The sequence below is a fragment of the Ochlerotatus camptorhynchus genome, unplaced genomic scaffold (genome assembly GCF_037179485.1).
Source record: "Ochlerotatus camptorhynchus isolate MF236.1 unplaced genomic scaffold, CSIRO-AGI_Acam_v1.1 ptg000067l, whole genome shotgun sequence".
Lineage (NCBI taxonomy): Eukaryota > Metazoa > Arthropoda > Insecta > Diptera > Culicidae > Ochlerotatus > Ochlerotatus camptorhynchus.
This window is the reverse complement of record NW_027040557.1, coordinates 424,487-452,213: the sequence shown is the minus strand read 5'-3', so window position 1 is coordinate 452,213 and position 27,727 is coordinate 424,487. Positions and strand designations below refer to the sequence as shown.

The following is a 27,727-nucleotide window of genomic DNA, read 5'->3' as shown; positions in this document are numbered from 1 at the left end:
CTGTTATTTAATGCCTTAAAAAGCTTATAATTTATGAACTGTTAAGCTTTTGACTGATTAAAATCACCAAATTTAGATGTTTAAAAGCTGAACAAAGGTTAACGTGGTCTATGTGCAACAATTATTCAAACTAAGGCTGAATTAAAATCGATTGAACAACACTTGTTAAGCATCAAATTGCTACCTGGGTACAGTGCATAAACTGACATTACGCTGCTTTTACTGCATTTGTTTATTTTTGTGGCCATAAAAATTACATGAGATTTTCGACATGATTGAAATTCATCCTCTTGGATGTAATTTTACAAATTACAATTTTACATATACAAATCCATGCATTGACTAACTTGGAAAGCTCCAAATTGATACCTGTGGCAATGTTTCAAAGAACATTAAGTTGAGAGCAGCCTAAAGCTTGTGTAAAAGCGTCAAAAACCAGATATAAGAAGAAGACGACGTGAATAAGCCCAAGCATTATTAAATTTTGTTAAGACGGACGAAATGGTGTTAATTTACACGTGAAGTTCGCTCACGAAGTTCATCGGGTCAATCGAAAAGCATCGTCCATGTAAATTTAGAGACATGCTACGTCAGATCCTAAATTTACCGAATCTATTTGAAGCCCTTCAAACCAGTTTTTTAAGTCCTCCGAGCTTATTCCTGAAGTTTTCCGGTTTGTTTCTAATTACGTCAGTATTTTACATTTAGTTTGAGCTTAATGAACCACCCGTGGACATAGGTGTAGCCAGAGGCAACTGACCCCTCCCCCATAAACCCAGCAACACAAAGGCTTTCGGTGAAATGGTGAAATGTATAAAAACTGGTTATCTCATACTTTTCAAAACGCATGACAATGGCCGTTAAATCCTCTGCACATTCACGACAATTCACTTATAATGTAAAGGATTCTGGGACTGAATCCACGAAGTTCTGCTCATTAAGCAAAAACGGTCACCACAATGCCATAACATTTATACACACAACTTATCAGAACAGTTAGTAACTTTTTTAAGTCGTTGATGACGACGATACAGTAATGATAAAATTCTCTGTATCGTTCCAATTTTAGTATATGTCATGCCGAAGCTAAGACACAGTAATGATATGATCATGTTGAAAAAACAAATGATATGACACTAACGAATCTATAATGTGAAGGCCTAGGACTGAACCCACAATCTTCCGTCCAGCCTGCTAAAATGATCATCATAAGACCTCCGTGTGGGCTACAAAATGGTGAGTTGACAACCTGGAAGGAGCGGAATACCTAGCCCTGGTCCTCACAAGTTCCTACTTCACGCCTCCTCGAGTCATATGATAACAAAAGACTACCAGCTGAAACATGGACACAGCTGGTTGGCGTAGCCTGGGCAATGTTGCCAGTCCGGCAATAGCAAAGTGAAGAGGTGCGACGCGAACACTGGCGCGGTAACCATAGTACGGTGATAGAGGAAATGCTTCACCAAACCTGAGCGTCTGCTCACCATGGAGGTGCGGCTCAAAACGGCGTCTGTTCTCCATGTTAGGAGCGGCTGATCACCGTCCTAGTGCCAGCGTGGGACTCTAAACAGAGCTGTGCACGATGGTCCCCCGGCGAGACAGGGGGTTGGGGCAGGCCCAACAAGCCGCCCTGGAAAAAAAACAAAGTTGCAAATACCGAAGAAAGAAATACGGATCGGAACAATCGGCACAGACCTACGCGACGAAATAAGGACTACGATTGGAAACTCGGAACATGGAACTGCAAATCGCTCGGCTTCCCAGGTTGCGATAGGTTAATCTATGACGAACTTCAACCACGCAACTTCGAAGTCGTAGCACTGCAGGAACTTTGCTGGACGGGACAAAAGGTATGGAAAAGCGGGCATCGAGCGGCTACTTTCTACCAGAGCTGTGGCACCACCAACGAGCTGGGAACCGGCTTTGTAGTGCTGGGTAAGATGCGCCAACGCGTGATTGGTTGGCAGCCGATCAACGCGAGGATGTGCAAGTTGAGGATTAAGGGCCGTTTCTTCAACTACAGCATCATCAACGTGCACTGCCCACACGAAGGGAGACCCGACGACGAGAAAGAAGCGTTCTATGCGCAGCTGGAGCAGGTGTACGACGGCTGTTCGCAACGGGACGTCAAAATCGTCATCGGCGACATGAACGCTCAGGTAGGACGGGAGGCAATGTATAGACCGGCAATCGGGCCAAACAGCCTGCATGCCGTATCGAACGACAACGGCCAACGATGCGTGAACTTTGCAGCCTCCCGGGGTATGGTAGTTCGAAGTACCTTTTTCCCCCGCAAGGATATCCACAAAGCCACCTGGAGATCACCTGACCAACACACAGAAAACCAAATCGATCACGTTCTAATCGACGGGAAATTCTTCTCCGACATTATCAACGTCCGCACGTACCGCAGTGCGAACATAGATTCGGACCACTACCTAGTTGCAGTATGCATGCGCTCAAAACTCTCGACGGTGCATAACACACGTCGAAGTCGAACGCCACGACCCAACATTGAGCAACTACGGGACACCGGAGTTGCCCAGGACTACGCGCAGCAGCTGGAAGTTGCACTACCCACGGAAGAGCAGCTTGGCGCAGCTTCTCTTGAAGATGGCTGGAGGGACATCCGTTCAGCCATAGGTAGTACTGCTGTAGCGGCACTAGGTACTGCAATCCCGGACCGAAGAAATGACTGGTTTGACGGCGAATGCAAACTGTTAGTAGAGGAGAAGAATGCAGCACGGGCGAGAATGCTGCAACACCGCACGAGATTGAATGTGGAGCGATACAGACAAGCGCGGAACAGACAAAACTCGGTTTTCCGAAGGAAGAAGCGTCAGCAGGAAGATCGAGATCGCGAGGCGATGGAAAATCTGTACCGCGTAAACGACACACGGAAGTTCTACGAGAAGCTAAATAGTTCGCGCAAAGGCTACGTGCCGCAAGCCGATATGTGCAAGGACTTGGACGGTAACCTTCTCACGAACGAGTGTGAGGTGATTGAGAGGTGGAAGCAGTACTATGACGAGCACCTCAACGGTGAAGCAGCAGAAAACGAAGGTGGCACGGCAACAGACCTTGGAGCACGCGCAGAAGACGACAGGCTACCGGCCCCTGATCTTCAAGAAGTTGAGGAGGAGATCGGTCGGCTGAAGAACAACAAAGCAACTGGTGTAGATCAACTACCAAGTGAGCTATTGAAATACGGTGGTGAAGCACTGGCTAGAGCGCTGCACTGGGTAATTGCCAAGATTTGGGAGGAGGAGATATTACCGGAGGAGTGGATGGAAGGTGTCGTATGCCCAATCTACAAAAAGGGCGACAAGTTGGATTGCTGCAACTACCGCGCGATCACACTGCTGAGCGCCGCCTACAAGGTACTCTCCCAAATTCTATGCCGCCGTCTGTCACCATATGCAAGAGAGTTCGTGGGGCAATACCAGGCGGGATTCATGGGTGCCCGCGCTACCACGGACCAAATTTTCGCGATTCGGCAGGTTCTGCAGAAATGCCGCGAATACAACGTGCCCACACATCATTTGTTCATCGATTTCAAATCCGCATACGACACAATCGATCGAGATCAGCTATGGCAGATTATGCACGAGTACGGATTTCCGGATAAACTGACGCGATTGGTCAAGGCGACGATGGATCGAGTGACGTGCGTTGTTCGAGTATCGGGGACACTCTCGAGTCCCTTTGAATCTCGAAGGGGGTTACGGCAGGGTGATGGACTTTCGTGTCTGCTGTTCAACATCGCGTTAGAAGGTGTGATCAGAAGAGCTGGGATAGACACGAGTGGCACGATATTCAGGAAGTCCATCCAGCTCCTTGGTTTCGCCGATGACATTGACATTATGGCACGGAACTTTGAGATGATGGCGGAAACGTACATCAGACTGAAGGCTGAAGCTAGACGGATTGGACTTGCCATCAACGCATCAAAGACAAAATATATGAAAGCAAGAGGTTCTAGGGAAGACAATGTTAGCCTCCCACCCCGAGTTCAGATTGACGGTGACGAAATCGAGGTGGTCGATGAGTTCGTGTATTTGGGCTCACTGGTGACCGCCGAAAATGATACCAGCAGAGAAATTCAAAGACGCATTATGGCAGGGAATCGTGCCTACTTTGGACTCCGGAGGACGCTCCGGTCGAATAAAATTCGCCGCCGCACGAAGTTGACTGTCTACAAGACGCTGATTAGACCGGTGGTCCTTTACGGCCACGAGACCTGGACTATGCTCGTGGAGGACCAACGCGCCCTTGGTGTTTTCGAACGGAAGGTGTTGCGTACCATCTACGGTGGAGTGCAGATGGATGACGGAACGTGGAGGAGGCGAATGAACCACGAATTGCACCAGCTGCTGGGAGAACCATCCATCGTCCACATTGCAAAAATTGGGCGACTACGGTGGGCTGGGCACGTCGTAAGAATGCCGCACGACGACCCAGTGAAAATGGTTCTAGAAAGCGACCCAACAGGAACAAGAAGAAGAGGCGCGCAGCGGGCAAGGTGGATCGACCAAGTAGAAGGTGACCTGCGGACCCTTCGCAGACTACGAGGCTGGCGAACTGTGGCCATGGATCGAGTAGAGTGGAGACGACTTCTTCGGACAGCAGAGGACAACAAGGCCTTAGCCTGATTGGTAAGGTAAGTAAGACCTCCGTGTTCCTCACACGACAGGCATATTTTCATGTAATATACAGAATGTATTTAATGAAAATAATTTGCCTTTTATTTTTGTAATATGTGCTACACTCACTTTTTCGGGCTGCCATTGGAAAAGCACGAATGGATCATATTGTTAACATGATATATTTGGCGTGACGTACTATATGCATCACTCCTAATTTGCTTTTACATAGATTCTAATTGCGTACCTAACATTAATATCAAAATAACTAAGTGGACTGCTAGGGTCTCAGATAGCCTAGTCAGTAAAGACACGATATTATGAAGCCGGAGGCCGGGTGCGATTCCCAATCCGGTCCACGAAATCTTTCGGAATGGAAATTTTCTCGACTTCCCTGGGCCTATGTCAACTCTATAGTATCATTGTACTTGCCTTGCAACTATACAAATTCATGTATTAGTGGGGCATGTTAGAGGCAAAACGCTCGCTACAGAAGCGAAAAAAGCCAAGGTTAAGTTATTAACGAGCCAAGAAGAAAAGAAGATTGTTTGTTCTATGATTTTATTGGTATGTTTATGTCGATAGTCCCTTCAATATCGAGATATTGCGGATATCAAGAAAAGAAACCATCCGGCATCTCTTTTATGAGTTTGAAATGCAAAACTCAATACTGAAAAAAAGAACAAAGTGTGCATTGACAAACTTGAAGCATTTTTGCTGGTGATTCTTTGAAACCTTGTGTATTCACGGAGAACAAATTATAGCAGACGCAATTATTTTTCCGGTCAAAATAACTAGGGGAAATGGCTCTAATGCTGGCCTATGGATCTAAGATTGGGCCCATTGATAAAAATTTGCTATTTATCTAGATCTGCTATCTAGATGAACGTGTCATTGAAACGGTACTAATGGATATTTTTGGTTGCTATTGAAAATTTAGTCGATTGCTGAATTTATGTATGGGCCCAAATTAGGGACACTTAGGCCGACATTACATACATTTCCCCTATATTGTTCAATTGCTTTAGAGATAACCCGAAACTATAGTTGATTTGGGCAACAACTATAGTGCATAGTTGGCTCCTCGGTTGGCTCAACTATATTTTTCAGTCAAACTTAAAAATACAACTATGCTTTAGTTGATTCAAGAAAACTATTGTTAGGTAAGCAAAATTTTACAATGTTTATTAAACGAACTGCTCTTCATTCTCAACATATTAAGGAAGTTTGTTTTGCTTCTATATCGATCTCAAAAACACAACTGCAAAATCATAAAAAAAGTGAACAAGAACATTCAACTTAGATTTGAACCGTGTTCATCTGCGTGAGAGCCAGCTATGTTATCGCCTGCTCTACGCATCACAAGTTAAAAGTATGTGGATTTATGATGATCACTTGAAACCAAATTATATAAATAAATGACATTTGACGGTTGTTATAATTAATCAAAGTTATAGTTGAATTGAGTATAAGATGAACAGTTGAATCTATTAGGTAGATATGATTGAGTTGACGGTCAAATTAATGTTGGAATAACTATAGGCTTCTTTCAAACAACAATATTTTTCCATGAGAAAGTAACTCTTAGGATTGTTATCTTAACTTAACGAATTTGTTCTCCGTGTTGGAAAGCGATATGCAGATGATTGTATTTCGAGAAAACATTGATAAACAGTTATTTATAAAACAAAGAAATCAGACTTATTTTATAAATTCACTGAATTGTTTATTATTTTCATCTAAAACTCAACGATTAATCAAACTTTCAATTGAAAATCATATAAATTAAAAGGAAAGTATGCAGACATGGACTTACGTATATTCTCAATCAAACAGTTCATTTGCAGAACCGCAACCGGTCGCTGGTATTGTGGTGTGAGTGCATGGCCTGCAAACGGAAACGTTGAAAAACGACTAAAATGTATTACTAACGCGGAACCAGATGCATTCGATGTGTCCCGGCATTTTTTGATCGCTTGTAGTACTACCCGCGCAAAGTCTGAGATCAAATTGAAAAAAATTTTGATGTTGTGATGTTGCTGAGAATGATTATTCAGGTTGATGTCGTTTTGGCCGACAATATCAAAATCGAAAGCAACAAATAGAAAACTTGTTCTGCTGTCAAGTGAAAGCAAATTGCAAATTAAATACATTTTTCATGTTGATAACAAAAAGTATATTCAATGTGATGTTCTACAAAGGTAATGTAAACAAAGCAGCGGCAACGTAATCAAGAGAGAACAAAAGTACAACAAAATAAAATCAAAATATGTTATCAAATATTGACATCATAATTTGATTTCGATTAGCTATCATTCTGTTGCTGAACTTTGCTCGGGTAGCCAGAAAACACTTCCGATCGATGATGATGGAATGCAACTGTTCAATTGAGCCCTTACTCAGCCATATCATATCGCATGTGGGTGTGTTCTCATAAAGTTACTATTTCGGCAGGCCATTTATAACTACATAAAGATTGTACTCGAAAAAAATGCAACACTTTCTTTTGTGTATAACTTTTTGATGAAATTTTGAGTAAACTAGTTAAAATTGTAATGTTTACATGTGCAAAATCTCGTCACAAACAGTCAAGTGGTTATCGAGATGGCTTCCAAGCGGTCGTGGAAAATCCAGGCCAATCCCACAGGTGGACCGCGAAACAGTTTGGAATCGACGATTCGACCGTTTCCTGTAAGGTAAAGGTCGACAAATTTGCCTAGAAGTACTTAGTGTGGCAGGCGATCTGTAGGTGCGGCAAACTCAGCAAGCCGTACATAACGACCGGCACCATCAACGGCCAAATATCTACAGAAGAATGCCTCCAGAAGAGCTTGCTGTCCTTCCTCCGGTCTCCCAAAGGCGACACTCTGTTTTGGCCTGATCTAGCATCGATGGAGTGATACGAAGTCAACGATGTGCCAGTAATTCGCCCAATAGAAAAATTCTGAGCGATTATGAAGGGCAAGCTCCGGAAAACAGGGAAGGTCTTATAAAAAACACAAGGATTTGAAAAAAAATACTGGATGAAAGTGTGTAAGAAAGATGGCGCAACTGTTGCACAGGATTTGATGAGTAAATAGTGTCAAGTCTAAGGTGTGGGCATTTAGCCTAGGAGAGGAGGTTGAATAAACCAACTTTGAAAAAATATAGCTAATATGTGTTTATTTATTCCCTGAGAGTTTAAAAAATATCCGACTTAAAATGAATTTTTGGTGAACAATTTTGTCTGTTGCATTTTTTTTTCGAGCACAGTCTTTATATGTAGCTGGATGGCACTATGAATTGCCATCTAAATTTTCGATTTTTCACGGAATTATGTTAAGCTAGGTCGCATCGATAATGCAAACTTGAAGCGTCAGTGTTTTTTTTTATTAGCTGGTTACACCAAGACCCAATACGGCGTGGTTACTGCAGCTAGGCAACCGTTATTGTGTTGAAAGACATTACAACCCATACAGGGCGTCTACTTAGATCTAAACAAAAGGACTGCTTTCGTGATGAAAACCATGAAACGTTGTTCATAGATCCTTCCTAACAATCACAATTCATGAATCTTCATTTTGGTCACACCACTACAGTTGCGGTGCCAGAATTTGAGTGCCTTCATAAATTGAATTAGAATTCATTCGCCAAACCAGGCGCTTTTTACGAATAGGGTGTATAATATAAAATACACTTTTGCAGATTACCGAATGCTTCGTTGTTGCAATATAATTCTGTTGAATTTTTATTACCACAATGTGAGAGGTGGCTCCTTTGGTTTTTTATTATATATCCCACTAACTGCGTCAGAAATTACCATCCCTGAAAAGAAATTGCTCTCCTGCTTTGTTGGGAGTAAAATACTCCACCTGGGTGTAATCGGTTAGAATCCATTTAGGGCTTGTGGAAAACGTTCTAGTTTCCTGGTCCGATAGCACACCATTTGTGGAATGTCAATTTGTAATAATTTTGGTTTCAGACGAGGTTTTAGATTAGGTGGTTTTTCGTTCATCGTCCATTAGTTTATTGACGGAGATTTGCGGTGAAAACGATTATGTTGAAAATAAACTAGCGCCGTTTTGGGTCATCATGTGAGCTAATGTTGGCGTATTAGGTGAAATGTAGTGACAGATTCTGCATGTTTTTATTTTATCAAGTTGTTTATTTGTCAAGACTTATTGCTGTAGCTTCACGGAGCCAAAATTAATTTTGTAATCCATTCAGCATGTTAGCATGTTAGCATGTTTCAGATGGTTTCATTTTTTTAAACTTTATTATAGATATTTTTAGCCGAAGACTAGTTCATCTCTTACAAATGGTTTCATGATTTTTTAATCAACCATCTTCATCGGTACCATTCTTCATATTCTGAGCACTTTACTAATTTCCGAGCGTTCCATATATGCGGTGGATGGTACCGACTGTCGTTCAACCAATTACGCTGATTTTTTATGTGTTTAGTTTCAACCATAAACTAGCTATCTGCTGAAAATTAACTCAATTGATTGAAGGACAGTACCACCATAGAGGTATCTCTAAGACTAGAAGGTCCCTAAATAACGTGCTCAACTTTTTGGCTCAGCTCTAGTACTCTCTTCGGTCCCAAGCTAATCGATTCACCTCTCGAAACATAGGAAAAACCAATAACCCCTCATTTTATCTGTCAAACTTTCATAGCGAATCAAAACAAACATTGCGTAGTACTAGAATTTCGACTAGAATGGGGTACGTTAATCGATTTGCTTGGGACCAATAGGCTAGTCAAGTAGTGAGCCAATTTAAAATCGTTAGTCTCGTATTGATTGTTGGTACCACCCACTGCATATATGGAGGGTTTACTGTACTTTTCGTTCAGTTAAAGGTGCCTACGGCTGGCTGCCTTACGACTGTTGACCCTTATTAGTAACCTACGTCGGATGTTTGCTTTCTACTTTTGGCACTCGTACGTACCGGACAAGATGAAAAAGCGTTTCGTAATCTGTTTTCTCGAATGTAAATACAAAAGAACCACGGCATTTTATGCCCAGTCTGCCTGCATTCATATCGTTCTCCGTTCATTCCATTGTCTGATGTTAGTCTGCTACCGCTCCAGGCATCTTACGGAATACGAAAAAGAAAGAATTCTACAAACAGTTAAAGCTAGCGGAAATTCATTTTTCCACGGGTTTTATCACCTGAAGGCGGCAGATACGGCTAATCACTCGTTGGATGGTTCGTGTTGAATCGCTTTGATGACAACTTTAATTGCTTTTTATTGATTACAAACCGCGTTTACATTCCAACTGTAGTTAACAGAATGTTCTGTTTTCTTTTCTTACATCGTTGTGCTGGTTTTCAATGACAATGAACCACATCGTAAGGATGTACTGAGTAAACGGAGCTGTATGCGTGCACGTCATTCAAAGCAAATAGAAACAGAGTAAGTTCATGCGAACCGACTTGAGTAAATAGTAACTACAAGTTGTAGTTAAACATCAAAAGTTTTCATGATGCTTGGGTGGTAGTGTAAGCTGATTCGTAGGTGTATGCAACCACGTGTCATCGACTGTGGTGTGCTATGATTACTTTTAAACACTGAACTCGTTGGGGGAGGTATACTTAAATTACGTGGCAAATTAATACCAATTTTAGATTTTCCTATACCGTAATGCACCAAATACTGGTTGTTCTGGTAATCCGGAAAAAAGATTTAATAAATATTTCGTCTACTTTGTAATATGATAAGTATGCGTGATGATTCTGAATGATGCTAAAAGACCATGATAAAAAGTACATACTTTTTGGAACACAGTACCCAACAAACGATTGTAACTGGGTATGCAACGATAATCAATTTTTGAAAATGGGGGTGACCCCGGCGTAGTTGTTTAAATCCATACCTCTCACGCCAAAGTCACGAGTTCAAATCTCACCCCCAGACAAGTCACAAATGACCCAAGAGCGTTAAAGTGACTATAATAATAATAAAAAAAAAACTTTAAAAAATTTCCGGATTTAGTAAGTCAGCGTACGGATTTCGGTACATAGTACAATATATGTATATGATTTCCAGTGAAAATTTGACGTTTAAGTGCTTATTGCAAGACGTCTATATTACGGGATATCAGCTATAGTATGAACGTAGAATTAGAAGCACTGAGGGAACGGCCAGGGTAGACGCGACACGCGACGCGACGCGATGCGACTCACGCAAGGAATAATAATAAATAATAAGATTCTTTTGAATTGGTCGCGTCGCGTCGCGAATCGCGTCTACCCTGGCCGTACCCTGACGTACATTGACAGAAATTTTCTATTGCAAGTTCAATTGATTTCCACGAAATAGAGGTAGTAAAGCTTTAATGACAGGTCGGGATAATTATTGTGGGCTTCAAGGGGTATTCATCTCTACACACACTAATCAGTGCCACGAGATTCAGGTGTGTCGAAAGCTGTGCCAAGCACTGTTCCAAGCACTGTGCCGAACGTGCCAAAGTAGGCCGAACTGTACCAATCAAGGGGTCAATATTCCATGAGTTTGGCAACCCTGAAATCATAATGACTTTTGTGATTGTGTTTTCATTTTCAAATTGTTTTGTCGTTTCTGGCAAACATCTGGCTTCATTCTCATTTGAACGTGAGTGCTCCGCTCCGCTCCGGGCAGTGGAAAAGAAACTCGATGCCATGTAACCTATACAGTGTTGTAGCAAATTCGACCCGTCCAAAAGAAAGGTGTGCAGAAACGAAGGTGTAACCTGATTGATGGTGGACGATTTCTCCTCCAGTTGCCTGTTAAATGCTCCCCGACAAAATCAAATCCAGAATTGGAACGGACGAAAGTTCAATCTTATCCTAGAAACAATATCTTCGAACCAGGTCATCTGATTGACTCAGAAGTACGTGGCCTCGAAGACATTACCCAAGCCTATCGTGTTGCTGATTATGATGTCTTCCGCAATGTACTACCGATGAAAACCAATGGGCAGTGTACCACCGATGAAAACTATCTAATATTCCCCCCTTTCCAGATCAGTCATGCTTCGGAAACAGTTTGTGATCCAGATAAGCTTTGCATCTGCAATTCTACTGCAGGCAGGACCCTGTGGTTGTTGTTGCTCATTTGCACGCCCGAACAGCAAGTTGCTTAGTGTCGACATGTGGGAACCGTTGACTCCACCGAAACCCCCTCTACGCGAATCAAATTTTAGGACACAAATCTAGGGGTTGGGCCAACCGGGCCGTTGCCCATTTTTGTAAAGAAAATTTCCCCATTTAAATGTGGGCTAGTCTAATACCCCACCTCGTATACAGGCAATGTACGAACGATTATGTATTAATTCAGAAATTTTATAAGTTTATCGAAACTTAATCATTCTGTAATTTTTAACTGTTCCAAATTTGAGTCAAAAAGCTTGCTGAAAAAAATAACTGCAAATACTTCGAATCCCGGTATCAACAACATAAGCTGCAGCACCCAACCGTCAATTGCATTCCAGTCATGAAAGGCACTCCACCTAGAAAAGTCCGTTGACGTTAATGAGCCGTTGGTTGGTGAAGTCACGCAAAGCCATAAACTTTCACAGGGGAAAAAGGTGCCATACTCGCAAACAGATCTATTTTGGTCCACTCGTTAGTTAGTTTCTCTGGCACTCTAACAAAATCACTCAACCTATACCTAGAAAGTCCATGTCAACAGGAATTTCACTTGATTCCAAACGGATGATAAGCAACGCTTCAGGTTGTCTCAAGGTTAATATTCGCCATTGACTTGCTCCTGGGACTATGGTGACCAGCATTGAACCTACTTTTTCGTTCTTTACTTTACTTTGAAGAAAACCAACAACGTTAATTCATTGTTTTTGTTCACAATTCATTATGGAGTCTGATAGTGGTTCATGGTTTTATGATCCAACCTTTTAATATTTTAGGCTTTTATTATGAACAGTATTAGCATTGGCGTAGCTAATGGGGGTGCCTAGGATGCCTTCCCCCCTGCAGGATTATGCAGGTACCTCCAATGTTTTTGTGGACCATAATGTCGACAATATAAATAATATAAATCTACTAAAAATTCTGGGGACCTGGATCATTTTGGAGGGGGCCTGACCCCCTAGGTACTCCTATTAGCCACGGCAATGAGTATTAGCTACATAGCACACAGTAGGCCAACGTCAATTTACGCACTCTGAATGGTGAATTAAAAAATCGAAAGTCGGGATGATGCTTTTTCACCGTGATTAGTGTCTCTGTTCGTTCTGTCCCACGCGTGGTAGATGACGAATAGTCAACGAATGCAACGAAATTGACTCTGACAACATCGAAAAGCACTCACTTTGGTGTAGGTACAGCGAGCAGGTTTACTGATGAAGTGAAATGATGTGTAGCCACGTGGTATTTTTTATTTAGGTATATGGATTCCCATTGAACCGTACGCAAGCTTCCATATACGGAAACGGTTCAACGAAGAGGTGTTAGAATGTTTTTTTAAATTTAATTCTTTACACGCTCAAGTTGAATGTTATCAAAATACGTTTGTAACATGTATTGTCACTTTATTTCTTTTCATCTCTCAATGTAAATGTTGCATAGATATCTCTATCCTATTTGGAAATTTATAACGAGTTAATTCGAGACTTGCTCAATCCAGGTGGCCCATTGGAGCTACGTGAAGTAAGTATAATGTCATTAATCATGTCTCCAGACACGTTGCTCACAGTTTACATATCCCTAGGATAACAAAGGCAATCAATCGGTAGCGGGCCTATCGGAAATATCTACCACCTCGCGTCAAGAAGTCATCCAATTGCTAATGAAAGGCAACAAAGCGCGAACGGTTGAACCAACGGCTGCCAACCAGACGTCGTCCCGTAGCCATGCGTTGCTTAGCATCACCGTGCTCAATCAGACACCTATAGGAACCAAACAAGGCCGATTGTTTTTAACCGATCTTGCTGGATCGGAGCGTGCCAGGAAAACCAAAAACCGTGGCAAACGTCTCCAGGAAGGAGCTCACATAAATCGCAGTCTACTGGCACTTGGCAACTGTATTAATGCACTAGCAGGCGGGGCACGATACGTCAACTACCGAGATTCCAAACTCACCAGATTGCTCAAAGAGGCACTCAGCGGTCGTTGCAAGACGGTTATGATCGCACATGTTGCTCCGGAAGCGAAGCACCGAGACGAAACCAAAAATACGCTTGTTTATGCAGATCGAGCTAATCACATTACCACTCGTTTGCAAAATCCAACCATCTTGGAGGAGAATCGAGAGCTACCGATTGCACACTATCAAGGCATGGTAGCTGAACTACGGGATGAGGTTGGTAGGCTAAAGTCGAAAATGATGTCGGATCGTCCACGGAGTGGTGCTGCGCTTCAAAGACAACAACAACCAGAAGATCAGCAAAAGAAAGTCGAACTGAAGTACCTTCGAGAGCAAATTGTACAAACTTTCAAGCAGCAGATGAGACTTCGGCGAAGGCTTCTGGAGGCGGACAGTCATCTGTTGGGATTGGAACTGGATTCAGAACGACAGCATATGGTCATATCACACTGGCAAAGTCGACAGGGAAAGCTATACGATCGGATGGATGAGGATGATGGTATGTTAGAGCCTGGTGGTTTTGTGACATTCTAAATTTTAACAAATCGCAGTCATTGTAGATTCCGACTCCGAAGGGAATTCAGCGTTGCGTTCTGCCTGGAACGAGCTGTCAGCCATAGAAAAGGAGGTCAAACGGTACCGCGAGATACGGGTGGCAACCGAGCATGACTTGGAGGAATGCAGGAAGAGAGGAGTTGCACTGGAAGACGTAAGTTTATCTTTTTTTTTTATCAATTGTGAAACCTGGGCATCTTTATCGGTAGTTTGTGTTGTATACAATTGAATGACATATTTGGACCTATTTGGACCAGTCAAAATTAAATCTATCAAGTTTCAAACTTCAAAACAAACCTGAAACCAAAACCAAAACTTCGTACAGTGGGACGATTCTGAAAAAAGGCAGGCAAGATCCTTTTTAATAGCTTTCCCGATATTTTGGAGTATTGGAAAAAGTTTCTTGAAATGTTATTCTGCAACTTTCTAAATAGGGTAGCGCGCTACTTCGTCGTAATCGCCCATTTCCGTTCTATCAATCAGAAAAGATCAATAATATCAATGATTTCACCATGCACAAATCAATACTAGGTTCATTTCGATGAGTTAGTTCATTAGCTACAACATAAATCCTATTAGAGCGCATTGTTTGAATATTTACGCTCATTGTTCTCAAAACAAAAGAAACGCTCCTAGCGAATCCCCTTTTTCTACGCTTATCCGTAGGACGAAGAAAATCTAATGGCGTTTCAATGCGTTAGGACGGAATTGAAACTCGTAGAAAGAAGCAGTGTTAGATTTTAGACAATATCTCAACAGTTTGTGACTCTTTATCAAATCCAACGGTACGTATGGAAAGGTGAATTAATTTGCAAGTTATCTTTCACAGAAATATTCCATTTTTTTTGTTTAAATTCGTTCAGAAAAGAGAGGTAAAGCGCGGGTTGTGCTTAGTAGGACGGAAATTAGATAAAAAACCCTATGCATGTACAATTTTTTTAAGTGGTGTTATATTTAGAAAAAACCAACTGTAATCACTAGATAATAGGATTATGTCTTCAACAAAGTTATAGAGCTATAAATTTCATGAAAATTTGCTCAAGGCACTAAGTTTCTACATCATAAGTCTAGCAAGATATTTGTTTGCATCATAAACCTTAACTAATCTATTCGACGTGTTATACTATTTTCTCAAAATTATCAAAATACATAACTTTTCTGAAGACAGCAATATTGTAAATCGCTTAATTTGCTTTGTAAAGCGATTTTAATGCAACATTTCAGCAATTTTTCAATTAAAATTCTTTTGAAAATGGCAGTTTCTGGTAGTAACAATTTTCGTTGTTTGATCAATCATTAAATGAAATACTAATGTAGCAAGAATCACTGTCGTGTCTGCTCCGGTGTATTGTTTTATCCAATACCCAACAAATAATTGGTGCTGATTAAAGGCTAAACAAGCCATATTTTTTACTGAAGAAGTATATTTTTGCCTGAACAAGCTCTTACTCTGCTTCCAATGTTTGTTGGATAGTCTTTTCGGATTTTTTAATTAATGTTAGCTATTATTTTAATTGCAGCATAAAATTAAAATTGATTCAGGACAAATTCATGATTCCGATATGCCATTAAACGTTGGTATCTTGCACCCATCTTAAAAAACAATGGCTTTATGATGCAGATTTCCAAATTTGCACAGTGAGGTATGAGATTGAAATTTTAAAATTCTACTATTTCTCAATTAATAGTGCTCCATTGCCTTTATTGTTTATTTTTTCAATGATTCTACGGGATACAACCAATAATCAATTCGAAACTAACGATTTTAAATTGGCTCACTACTTGACTAGTCTATTTGTCCCAAGCAAATGATTAACGTACTCCATTCTAGTCGAAATTCTAGTACTACACTATGTTTGTTTTGATTTGCTATGCAAGTTTGACAGATAAAATGAGGGGTTCGTGAATTTTCCTATGTTTCGAGGGGTGCATGGATTAGCTTGAGACCGAAGATAGTATGTGATACAACCATAGACTCTAAGACAGGAAGGTCCCAAAGAAAAGAGCTCAAATTTTTGGCACAGCTCTGGTACTATCTTCGGTCCCAAGCTAATCGATTCACCCCTCGCAACATAGGAAATTCCCGAGTAAATTCCACTAACCCCTCATTTTATCTGTGTGCCAATGTCATCGGCGAAACCAAGGAGCTGGATGGACTTCCTGAATATCGTGCCACTCGTGTCTATCCCAGCTCTTCTGATCACACCTTCTAACGCGATGTTGAACAGTAGACACGAAAGTCCATCACCCTGCCGTAACCCCCTTCGAGATTCAAAGGAACTCGAGAGTGTCCCCGATACTCGAACAACGCACATCACTCGATCCATCGTCGCCTTGACCAATCGCGTCAGTTTATCCGGAAATCCGTACTCGTGCATAATCTGCCATAGCTGATCTCGATCGATTGTGTCGTATGCGGATTTGAAATCGATGAACAAATGATGTGTGGGCACGTTGTATTCGCGGCATTTCTGCAGAACCTGCCGAATCGCGAAAATTTGGTCCGTGGTAGCGCGGGCACCCATGAATCCCGCCTGGTATTGCCCCACGAACTCTCTTGCATATGGTGACAGACGGCGGCATAGAATTTGGGAGAGTACCTTGTAGGCGGCGCTCAGCAGTGTGATCGCGCGGTAGTTGCAGCAATCCAACTTGTCGCCCTTTTTGTAGATTCGGCATACGACACCTTCCATCCACTCCTCCGGTAATATCCCCTCCTCCCAAATCTTGGCAATTACCCAGTGAAGCGCTCTAGCCAGTGCTTCACCATCGTATTTCAATAGCTCACTTGGTAGTTGATCTACACCAGTTGCTTTGTTGTTCTTCAGCCGACCGATCTCCTCCTCAACTTCTTGAAGATCAGGGGCCGGTAGCCTGTCGTCTTCTGCGCGTGCTCCAAGGTCTGTTGCCGTGCCACCTTCGTTTTCTGCTGCTTCACCGTTGAGGTGCTCGTCATAGTACTGCTTCCACCTCTCAATCACCTCACACTCGTTCGTGAGAAGGTTACCGTCCAAGTCCTTGCACATATCGGCTTGCGGCACGTAGCCTTTGCGCGAACTATTTAGCTTCTCGTAGAATTTCCGTGTGTCGTTTACGCGGTACAGATTTTCCATCGCCTCGCGATCTCGGTCTTCCTGCTGACGCTTCTTCCTTCGGAAAACCGAGTTTTGTCTGTTCCGCGCTTGTCTGTATCGCTCCACATTCAATCTCGTGCGGTGTTGCAGCATTCTCGCCCGTGCTGCATTCTTCTCCTCTACTAACAGTTTGCATTCGCCGTCAAACCAGTCATTTCTTCGGTCCGGGATTGCAGTACCTAGTGCCGCTGCAGCAGTACTACCTATGGCTGAACGGATGTCCCTCCAGCCATCTTCAAGAGAAGCTACGCCAAGCTGCTCTTCCGTGGGTAGTGCAACTTCCAGCTGCTGCGCGTAGTCCTGGGCAATTCCGGCGTCCCGTAGTTGCTCAATGTTGGGTCGCGGCGTTCGACTTCGACGTGTGTTATGCACCGTCGAGAGTTTTGAGCGCATGCATACTGCAACTAGGTAGTGGTCCGAATCTATGTTCGCACTGCGGTACGTAGTGTGTGCACCGTAGAGTGCAGCGAGCTCGTGGTTCATTCTTCGCCGCCACTCACCGTTCTCCTGCACACCGCCGAAGATCGTCCTTAGCACACGTCGCTCGAAAACTCCGAGTGCTTGCAGGTCCTCCTCGAGCATAGTCCATGTCTCGTGTCTATAGAGGACCACCGGTCTTATTAGAGTTCTGTATATGGTACATTTGGTGCGGGGGTGAAGCTTTTTTGACCGTAGTTTCTTCTGGAGCCCGTAGTAGGCACGACTTCCACTGATGATGCGCCTTCGTATTTCACGACTCACATTGTTGTCAGCCGTCATTAAGGATCCAAGGTAAACGAATTCCGCCACTACCTCGAAAGTATCCCCGTCTATCGTGACATTACTTCCTAGACGAATCCTGTCATGTTCGGTTCCGCCTACTAGCATGTACTTTGTTTTTGACGCACTCACCACCAGTCCAACCTTTGCTGCTTCGTGTTTCAGGCGGGTGTATAGTTCTGCCACCGTTTCAAATGTTCTTGCGATAATGTCCATGTCGTCCGCAAAGCACACAAATTGACCGGATTTCGTGAAAATCGTACCCCGGCAGTTGAGCCCGGCTCGTCACATTACACCTTCTAGAGCAATGTTGAAGAGTAGGCATGAGAGTCCGTCACCTTGTCGCAGTCCCCTGCTAGATTCAAATGAACTGGATAGTTCACCCGAAACCCTTACGCAGTTTTGCACACCGTCCATCGTTGCTTTGATCAGTCTGATCAGCTTCCCAGGAAAGCCGTTCTCGTCCATGATTTTCCATAGCTCTGTGCGGTCGATACTGTCGTATGCCGCCTTAAAGTCGATGAACAAATGATGCGTTGGGACCTGGTATTCACGGCATTTCTGGAGGATTTGCCGTACGGAGAAGATCTGGTCCGTTGTCGATCGGCCGTCAATGCAGCCGGCTTGATAACTTCCCACGAACTCGGTCATTTTAGGTGATAGACGACGGAAGATGATCTGGGATAGCACTTTGTAGGCGGCATTCAAAATGGTGATCGCTCTGAAGTTCTCACATTCCAAATGGTCGCCTTTCTTGTGAATGGGGCAGATTACCCCCTTCTTCCACTCCTCCGGTAGCTGTTCTGTTTCCCAGATCCTGACTATCATCCGGTGCAGGCAGGTGGCCAACTTTTCTGGGCCCATCTTGATGAGTTCGGCTGCGATACCATCCTTACCAGCTGCTTTGTTGTTTTTGAGCTGCTGAATGGAATCCTTAACTTCCCTCAGCGTGGGAGTTGGGTCAGTTCCGTCCTCTGCTCCACTGACGTAGTCATTTCCTCCATTGCGCTGGTCTCCCGTGCCTACGTTCTCCTCGCCATTCAGGTGCGCATCGAATTGCTGCTTCCTCCTTTCAATCACCTCACGTCCGTCCGTCAAGAGGCTCCCGTCCTTATCCTTGCACATTTCGGCTCGCGGCACGAAGCCGTTGCGGGATGCGTTAAGCTTCTGGTAGAACTTCCGTGTTTCTTGGGAACGGCACAGCAGTTCCATTTCCTCGCACTCCACTTCTTCCAGGCGGCGTTTTTTCTCCCGAAAGATGCGGGTCTGCTGTTTCCGCTTCTGTTTATACCGTTCCACGTTCTGTCGGGTTCCATGCTGCAGCATTACCGCCCGCGCTGCGTTCTTCTCCTCCAAAATCGCTCTGCACTCCTCGTTGAACCATTCATTCCGTCGACTTCTTCCCACGTACCCGATGGTACTCTCGGCTGCGGCGGTGATGGCTGCTTTTACTGTACTCCATCAGTCCTCTAGAGGGGGCACATCAAGCTCGCCCTCCTCTGGCAACGCTGCCTCGAGATTCTGCGCGTATGCTAAGGCGAAATCCGGTTGCTTCAGTCGCTCTAGGTTGTACCGTGGCGGGCGTCGGTACCGTACATTGTTGATGACCGAAAGTTTTGGGCGCAATTTGACCATTACCAGGTAGTGGTCAGAGTCGATGTTAGCGCCACGATAGGTCCTGACGTCGATAATGTCGGAGAAGTGCCGTCCATCAATTAGAACGTGGTCGATTTGCGATTCCGTCTGCTGTGGTGATCTCCAGGTGTAACGATAGGGGAGGCTGTGTTGGAAGAAGGTGCTACGTATGGCCATGTTCTTGGAGGCGGCGAAATCGATGAGTCGTAGGCCGTTCCCGTTCGTCAGCTAGTGGGCGCTGAACTTTCCAATCGTCGGTCTGAATTCCTCCTCCTGGCCTACCTGAGCGTTTAGGTGTCCTATGATGATCTTGACGTCGTGGCTTGGGCAGCGATCGTACTCGCGGTCGAGCTGCGCGTAAAATGCGTCCTTGTCATCATCAGTGCTTCCGGAGTGAGGGCTGTGCACGTTGATTATGCTAAAGTTGAAGAATCGGCCCTTGATCCTCAACCTGCACATTCTTTCGTCGATCGGCCACCAACCGATCACGCGCTTCTGCATTTCGCCCATCACGATGAAAGCTGTGCCCAGCTCGCGTGTGTTGCCGCAACTCTGGTAGATGGTATGATTACCTCTGAACGTTCGCACCATGGATCCTGTCCAACACACCTCCTGCAGCGCTACGATGCCGAATCCGCGGTCCTTCAGTAGATTGGCGAGTATTCGGGTGCTCCCGATGAAATTGACAGATCGACAGTTCCACGTGCCGAGGTTCCAATCGCAAGTCCTAATTCGTCGCTGGGGTCGTTGCCGTTGGTCTCGGTTCGTATTCCTCTGTTGCTGATTTTCCGTTGCAATGCTTTTTTTACGGCTGGCTCGCAGGGCCTGACACCAACCCCCTAATTAATTTGACTCTTACTTTAGTAATAAGTGCTATATTCGCACCCCTGGATTGTAATTGAATGAATGTTGCTGACCTTTTTCAACGCAAGATGGTGCGTGAAGCAATATTTTGCGGGTCGCCATTGCAGCATTTGGAAAAGGCATGAATGGATCATATTGTTAATATGATATATTTGGCATTACCCAGCATTAACCGACCAACTTTGAAATCTGTGTTAGGGAAATCGCTTGCGCAGGCAATTGGTGATCATTTTAATTATTATAGCAACAGTTGCACATTCTTGCAATTTTCAAATTTTGAAAAATAATAAAGTCTTAAACTTAACAAATCCGTATAATTTTGTTACATGTTCCAATTTATGGTTTTCACAAAGTGTACCCCCATATAGAAATCACAGACGTAGTCCTACGTAAAAAAAACACTTCTCACTGAAGTGTGCTCTGAAGAAAGCTTTCAACCAAACCAATTCCCATACGTATTTTTGTGGTGCGACATAGTGGAAAGGTGTGAGCGTAGGTGGAGCATATACCCTATATAATTTAAAATCAGTTAGGAAAGTAACTTCAAAGTGAAGCATTTTAGTCACTTGAAGGTGTCACCTGGGACGAACTAAAATACAATAAATCTTAATAGAGCTGGAATTAGGGCGTAACAGCTTTTGTAAACAATGAATTCTTTCGATGATTTCTAGAAAGTCAGGGCTAGTCAACGCAAATCTTCATCATCGGGTAGAGGAAGACTTCTCCTACTCGATGGTTGTGTTGGTTTGCGTGGGCGTGCCTTGAATTCGTATAAATCATTGAGAGAAGTCATTGTTTACAAAAGCTGTTACGCCCTAATTCCAGCTTTATCTAGAAATATAGGTTAAAGTCAAAAGTACTTGAAACACGGTAAATTTTAGATAACAAGCACAAGTGCAGGTACTTAAAAAAGCATGGGATATGATTGATTAGGTAGATTGAAGATTTCATATATTTATTAAATTAGACTAATGAGATATCATAATCATCAAATGAACTTAAATTTAAAAAATCGGACAGTCTAATAACATTAAGTAGATTAGCAAAATAGTTAGGATGCGGAAGGTTTGCTTTTGGACTGTTGTGCTTTAGTATGTTTTCGGCAACATGTAGACCAAACCCTTTTGAGCAAATTTTCGAAAATCAATTCATGAAATTTACAGGAAAGCAAAATCCTAATTGAATCATTTATTGAAATACAAGTAGTAAACCTTAATTGAAACATTAAGTTGCATTTTAAAACAGTGTTCTGCTCTAATGAAACTTGACATGTCATACATCTAACATAGTAGTAGTAGGTAGTAGTAGCAGTATCACACGATCTAACAACAATTTCCTTTCAAATAGTGCTAGAATGGTCAGCAGGGCTAAATACGGATCAAAACTAACATAACTCTCTCTCATTTTAATTTAGTTACCTTCGGTAATTTGATAGATTTTCCAGATGTCATAAAACAAGAATAACAGGTAGTGCAAAACATGGTCCTCTGTACTTTTACTTTCCAACTTTTACTATTACCACTGTTACTCTGACTATCCCCTACTTGAAAAACTATTCCTCTCTATCCGGCATCTCAAGCAGGATTCACTTAATCCCTGTGATTATTATTCTGTGGTGCCAAATCTTTACCTCTACCCTTGTGCAGCATAGACAGTGATGTTTCACTGGAGACCTGGCCCTATGAACCCCTTCTGTGCTTGAACATGAAAATGAAATCCTATGCAGCAAAAAAGGTCATACCAATCAACGTAATTCATGCTGAGATATTGGTGTAATAGCAAAACAGCAGATACAATATTACACCCATCGATGTAAATTTATTCGAAATTTCATTGTACCTCGTACAATGTAGGGTAGGTGTTCCAGTAATAGTGGTGTACCTATAGTTGCGGTATGGAGGTTGTGCCGGAATAGCGAGGAGGATCCGGATAAGATTATTTTTCATCGGTAGCTCTCCTAAAATAAAGCATATTTGCTTATTTCAATATTAAAATATGCCCAAAAGTGAAGGAAAATTATTAATTTTCCTTAAGATTTTCACTCCTTTGAACCTATAGTTGCGGTAGTGTTCCTATAATAGTGGAACCCATAAGAAACTATTATAGGAACCAAAGTTAGCAAACTACCACAACTATTGGAACAGTGTTCCTATTAATGGAGGACGATCTTTCTAAAATATTATGCAATTTTATTACAATGTAATATTTTTCTATCAAAATAGAGGTTGAAAGCTATGGATTGACGTATAACAATTGTGTGTACATTGTATATGTAATTTTTTAATTCATAAATTTTCTTAGTACCTCCACTACTGGCTCACCCACCCTAATATTAATATTGCAAATAAATACGAATTACTTAGGATCCTCAAACTCTTTTTTTTTCTATCAGTTTCATCAAATACGTGCAGAGTTATTAAAAAATAAGCAATTTGTGGGAAAAAACTGATTATGATTGAAACAAAGGCAGTAGATACATTGGCGTAACTAAGGAACATTAACATTAATCCTAGAAGTGGCTGTAGGCCTCATACCCCACCTACAACGTGAAGCACGATTCAATTTTATGCAGTTTAATTGTGATTAGAATGAATATAACCTCAAATTAAACTGTCTATCGCAAACTTCCGCAAAACAAACGCCAAATCATTCTCCATTCGTTATTTGGTATTTCTAAACCATTCAAATGAAGCAAATGAAACGCATCTAATGAACCCATAAATAAACATTTAAAGTCTTATATCAGCCTTGTATTGCAAAAAGAGCCCTTATCGTGCTATTAACGGAATTATTGGTTACTTGGGCGCAACAAAAGGATGCTCAGTCGGTATAAAGCAGGTTCGATTCGGAGTAATATTGTACTTGCCACACAATTCTACTAATCGCGTCCCGTGGATGACGAAAGATCTTCGCTCGTTGAAAAGAACTAAGAAGGCTGCTCCCAGAAGATTTACTAAACTCCGCACACTGCCGCTGAAATGCTACTATGTCAGACTCAATCACGAGTATAAGCAGCTAAGTCATCTCTGTTTTCAATGCTATCAAAGGAGGATTCAACGGCGGCTAAAATCACTCCCGAAATCCTTCTGGAACTTCGTAAATGAGCAACGCAGGGAAGTCGGCTTACCCTCTTCCATGATTTTTAATGGTGAATCTGCTGGAAATCAACAAGACTTTTGCAACCTGTTCTCAGCCAAATTTGCTAGTGTGTTTGAAGACGAGCAACTCTCCGCTAATATCATTACTTCCGCGGCCAGTAATGTTCCTTTGATCAACCAAACGCTCAGCATGGTCGAAGCCACTACAGATACGATTTCTAGAGCAGCATCTAAACTTAAGACTTCAACTAAGGCTGGACCCGATGGTGTTCCGTCGATTATTCTTAAAAAAAACATCACTTTCTTTTAGATCCACTGCGCCGCCTATTCCAGCGGCATCTTTCCGTCTTGCTGGAAGGCTGCGGATATGTTTCCTGTTCATAAAAAGGGAAGCAAACGCGACGTAAACAACTACCGGGGAATCACGTCGCTGAGTGCTGTATCAAAGCTTTTTGAATTGGTTATCATAGAGTCCCTAAATGCGCATTGCAAGCAATATCTAAGTACAGATCAACACGGATTCATAACTGGGCGTTCCACAACTACGAACCTGCTGTGCCTCAGACAGTTTGATTGCTCGGACCCAAACGGACGTTATCTACACAGATCTTACGGCAGCCTTCGATAAGCTGAACCACGAAATTGCGATCGCTAAGCTTGATAGGCTAGGGATCGGTGGAAATCTTTTGAGATGGTTTCGTTCATACCTCACGAAGCGTCAATTGACAGTAACTTTGGGTACTTGTCGCTCAGCAAGCTTCTGCGCAAAGTCCGGTATACCTCAGGGTAGCCATCTGGGACCATTGGTACTTCGACGACGTTCACCATGTTATCACAGAGCCACGATTATCGTTTGCAGACGATCTGAAAGTTTTTCTGCGCATCCGCTCACTCGCCGACTGCCGTTCTCTCCAAAATCAGATTGACATCTTTGCTGACTGGTGTAGTCTAAACCGACCCAGCTAAGTGTACAGTTATTACTTTCTCACGCAAGAAACAACCGATTATTTTCAACTACAAACTACTAGGCACGACTATCGAACGGGTGCACTGCGTGAAAGACTTATGCGTTTTTCTAGACTCAAAGCTGACATACTCACACCATATATCGTATGTCGTCGACAAAGCGTCCAGAACGCTTGGCTTTGTCTTCAAGATTACTAAGAACTTCACGGACATTTACTGCTTGAAATCGCTCTATTGCTCTTGCTAGCGAATTGAATCTGTTCAACGACGTTTTCTTCGCTTCGCGCTCCGTAAGCTGCCTTGGAGATACCCACTTCGGCTTCCAAGCTACGAGAATCGCTGCCAATTGATCAATGTCGAGCCCTTACGTATCCGAAGAGATGTTTTCAGAGCCTTAACCGTCGCCGATACTCTGCAAGGAAGAATCGACTGCGAAGCAATTCTGCAACATGTGAACATTAATGTTCAACCTCGATCACTACGCAACAGTCTTATGCTGAGACTTCCACTTCTTCGAACTAATTATAGCATAGGGAGCGCTATTTACGGCTTGCAGCGAGTGTTCAACCGAGTAGCGTCGATGTTCGATTTCCACTTGACACGGAATATGCTTCGCCGAAGATTCTCTGCCTTTTTTGCTGACCGAAGGCGCTTGATGCCCAACAGCTAAGTGTAAAATTTAAGACTTATAAATTTTTAGTAACGGCGCCGGTGGTGTAGTGGTAAGCATGATTACCTCTCACCCCAGCAGGCCTGGGTACAATCCCAGTCGGCGCCGCCGGGATGTTCTGAGGCATAACATCTCTGATCTGTTGGAAGGAAATGGCCACAACAGGCGAGAACAGCACAGGGAATCCGATTACCGCGTGGGGAAAATGTGATATATACTCGGACAATTATTGGCGACACAACCTTTCAATTGCAAACGTGTTATGTATTATCGGCAAGGAAAAAATTTCAAGAGAAATAACAAAAAAGGTGAGCATAGGGCGCTTTGTAATTTTAGTTCAGTGGATCAGCGCCCCTATGATAAAAATATAGATACGTTCAACACTCCTCCTCGCTGAACTACTGAACGAACTCTCCTTCAATCAGCTTGGCTAGCCCTAGATCCGCTGCATACTGATTGATCTTCTGCGGTCCTAAAGGTTTGGTGAAAACATCGGCCACCATCCTATCAGTTGGACAGTAGACCAGTTGAATTAATCCTTTCGTACATAAGTCCTTCGCATGATGTTGTCGAGTATCGATGTGCTTGCTGCGCTTGTTTTGGCGCTCGAGGGAAACGAAGTCGATACAGCTGCGGTTATCTTCGTTAATCGTCGTTGGCTGTTGCTGTTCAACACCTAATTCGGACAACAGGCGTCGTAGCCACACTGCCTCCTGTGCCGCCTCCGATAGCGCGACATATTCTGCTTCCATAGTAGACATTGTGACACAGTTCTGCTTTCTACTACCCCAGCTGACCACGGCGCTTCCCAACATAAAAACAAATCCACTGGTAGACTTGCGGTCTGAGGTATCTCCTGCCCAGTCTGCATCACTGTATCCAATCAGAGTCAGTTCATCGTTTCGTTGATCTCCAAGACGTAAAACCAAGTTTTCAGTACCGACCAAGTAACGAACCACGCGCTTCAGTTCCACCCAATCACGCTGCGTAGGGTGGCTGGTGCAACGGCTGAGGATGGACACCGATGCTGCAATGTCCGGCCTTGTTTGCGTTGCCAGGTACAACAGCGCACCAACAAGGCTGTGGTACTGAACGTTATCAACTAAAGGTTCGGAGTCTGTCTGCTTCATGTACCCTGTGTCCAGAGGGTATCTCGATGTCTTGGCTCCGTTTAATCCATGGCGTTCAGCGATTTCCTTGATGAACGCTTTCTGGCTGAGGGAATAGAATCCATCGTTGCTCTTGTCAACCTTGATACCCAAAAAATGGCTTATCGGTCCCAACGACGAGATTTGGAAATGTTTGCTCAAATCTTGCTCCAAGAGGTTCAGCTGATGCTCATCTCCACCAACCAATACAATGTCATCTACATATATTAGAAGGTATAGCCACTCACCGTTATCTAACTGCTTCGAAAAAAGGCAAGCATCTGAATCCGATTGCTGGAATCCCAAACTCAGGAGTACTTCCTTCACAGTTGCATTCCAGACGCGTCCCGCCTGCTTCAGCCCGTACAAACTACGGTGCAGCCTGCATACCAACTCCTCCTTTCTGGGCTCCGCGTATCCCGGGGGCTGCCGCATATAAATTTCTTCACTTAATCTTCCATTCAGGTAAGCATTCTTCACGTCGATGTGGCGTACTTGAAGCTTTCTGTGACCTGCTATTGTCAGAAGTACCCGGAATGTCGACGGCATTGAAACCGGCGCAAAAACTTCACCAAAATCACTGCCGTAACGCTGTTCGCACCCCTGGGCAACTAGCCTAGCCTTATGGCGCACCACTTGGCCAGCGAAGTCCTTCTTCTTCCTGAATACCCATTTCGAGCCAATTGCTCGTCGATTCTCCGGTAGCGGAACCAACGACCAGGTGCTCATCGACAATAATGACTGGTATTCAGCGTCCATAGCTTCAATCCACTTGTCCTTCCCGGCACTGTTCACTGCTTCACTGTAGTTCTTCGGTTCCGGATCTTCCATCTTCACCAGTCCGACGACAAAATCTTGATACTTAACCGGCAGTACTCCGGTATTTTTACGATGCGGCCTGCTGTTCACTCGCTCTTTACCGCCCTGCGGCCCGTCGTTCACTTGCTCTTCGCCGCTCTGCGGTTCGTCGTCGTCAGAATCCTCATCCGAAAAACCTTCACAATCCGGTTCCTCATCGATACTTGCATTATCGACGAAATCTGGCTCAATCCTGACCAGTTGATCCGAACTGCTCTCCACTACAACTTTGTTCCTTGTCATAGACGGTTTCTTGTGACCTGTGCGTTTCTGCTTCTCTGCATTGCTTCTTGACTCCTCCTGCAGCTCTGGTCCGAGTTCGAGGAAACG

The 27,727-nt window shown here is 43.4% G+C and overlaps 1 protein-coding gene across 2 annotated transcripts in view; it reads left to right on the top strand.

Annotated features, from left to right (window-relative positions):
* Kif19A (Kinesin family member 19A) overlaps window positions 1-27,727 on the top strand; it is a 47,364-nt gene that overhangs the window by 15,669 nt on the left and 3,968 nt on the right. The window contains exons 4-6 of one of the 2 annotated variants that reach the window (XM_065216784.1): window positions 13,194-13,274; window positions 13,336-14,209; window positions 14,271-14,419. In XM_065216784.1, coding sequence (XP_065072856.1) covers window positions 13,194-13,274; window positions 13,336-14,209; window positions 14,271-14,419 — 1,104 coding nt within the window. Of the gene's footprint in view, window positions 1-13,193; window positions 13,275-13,335; window positions 14,210-14,261; window positions 14,420-27,727 lie in introns of both variants that reach the window. The other variant, XM_065216783.1, reaches the window with a different exon arrangement.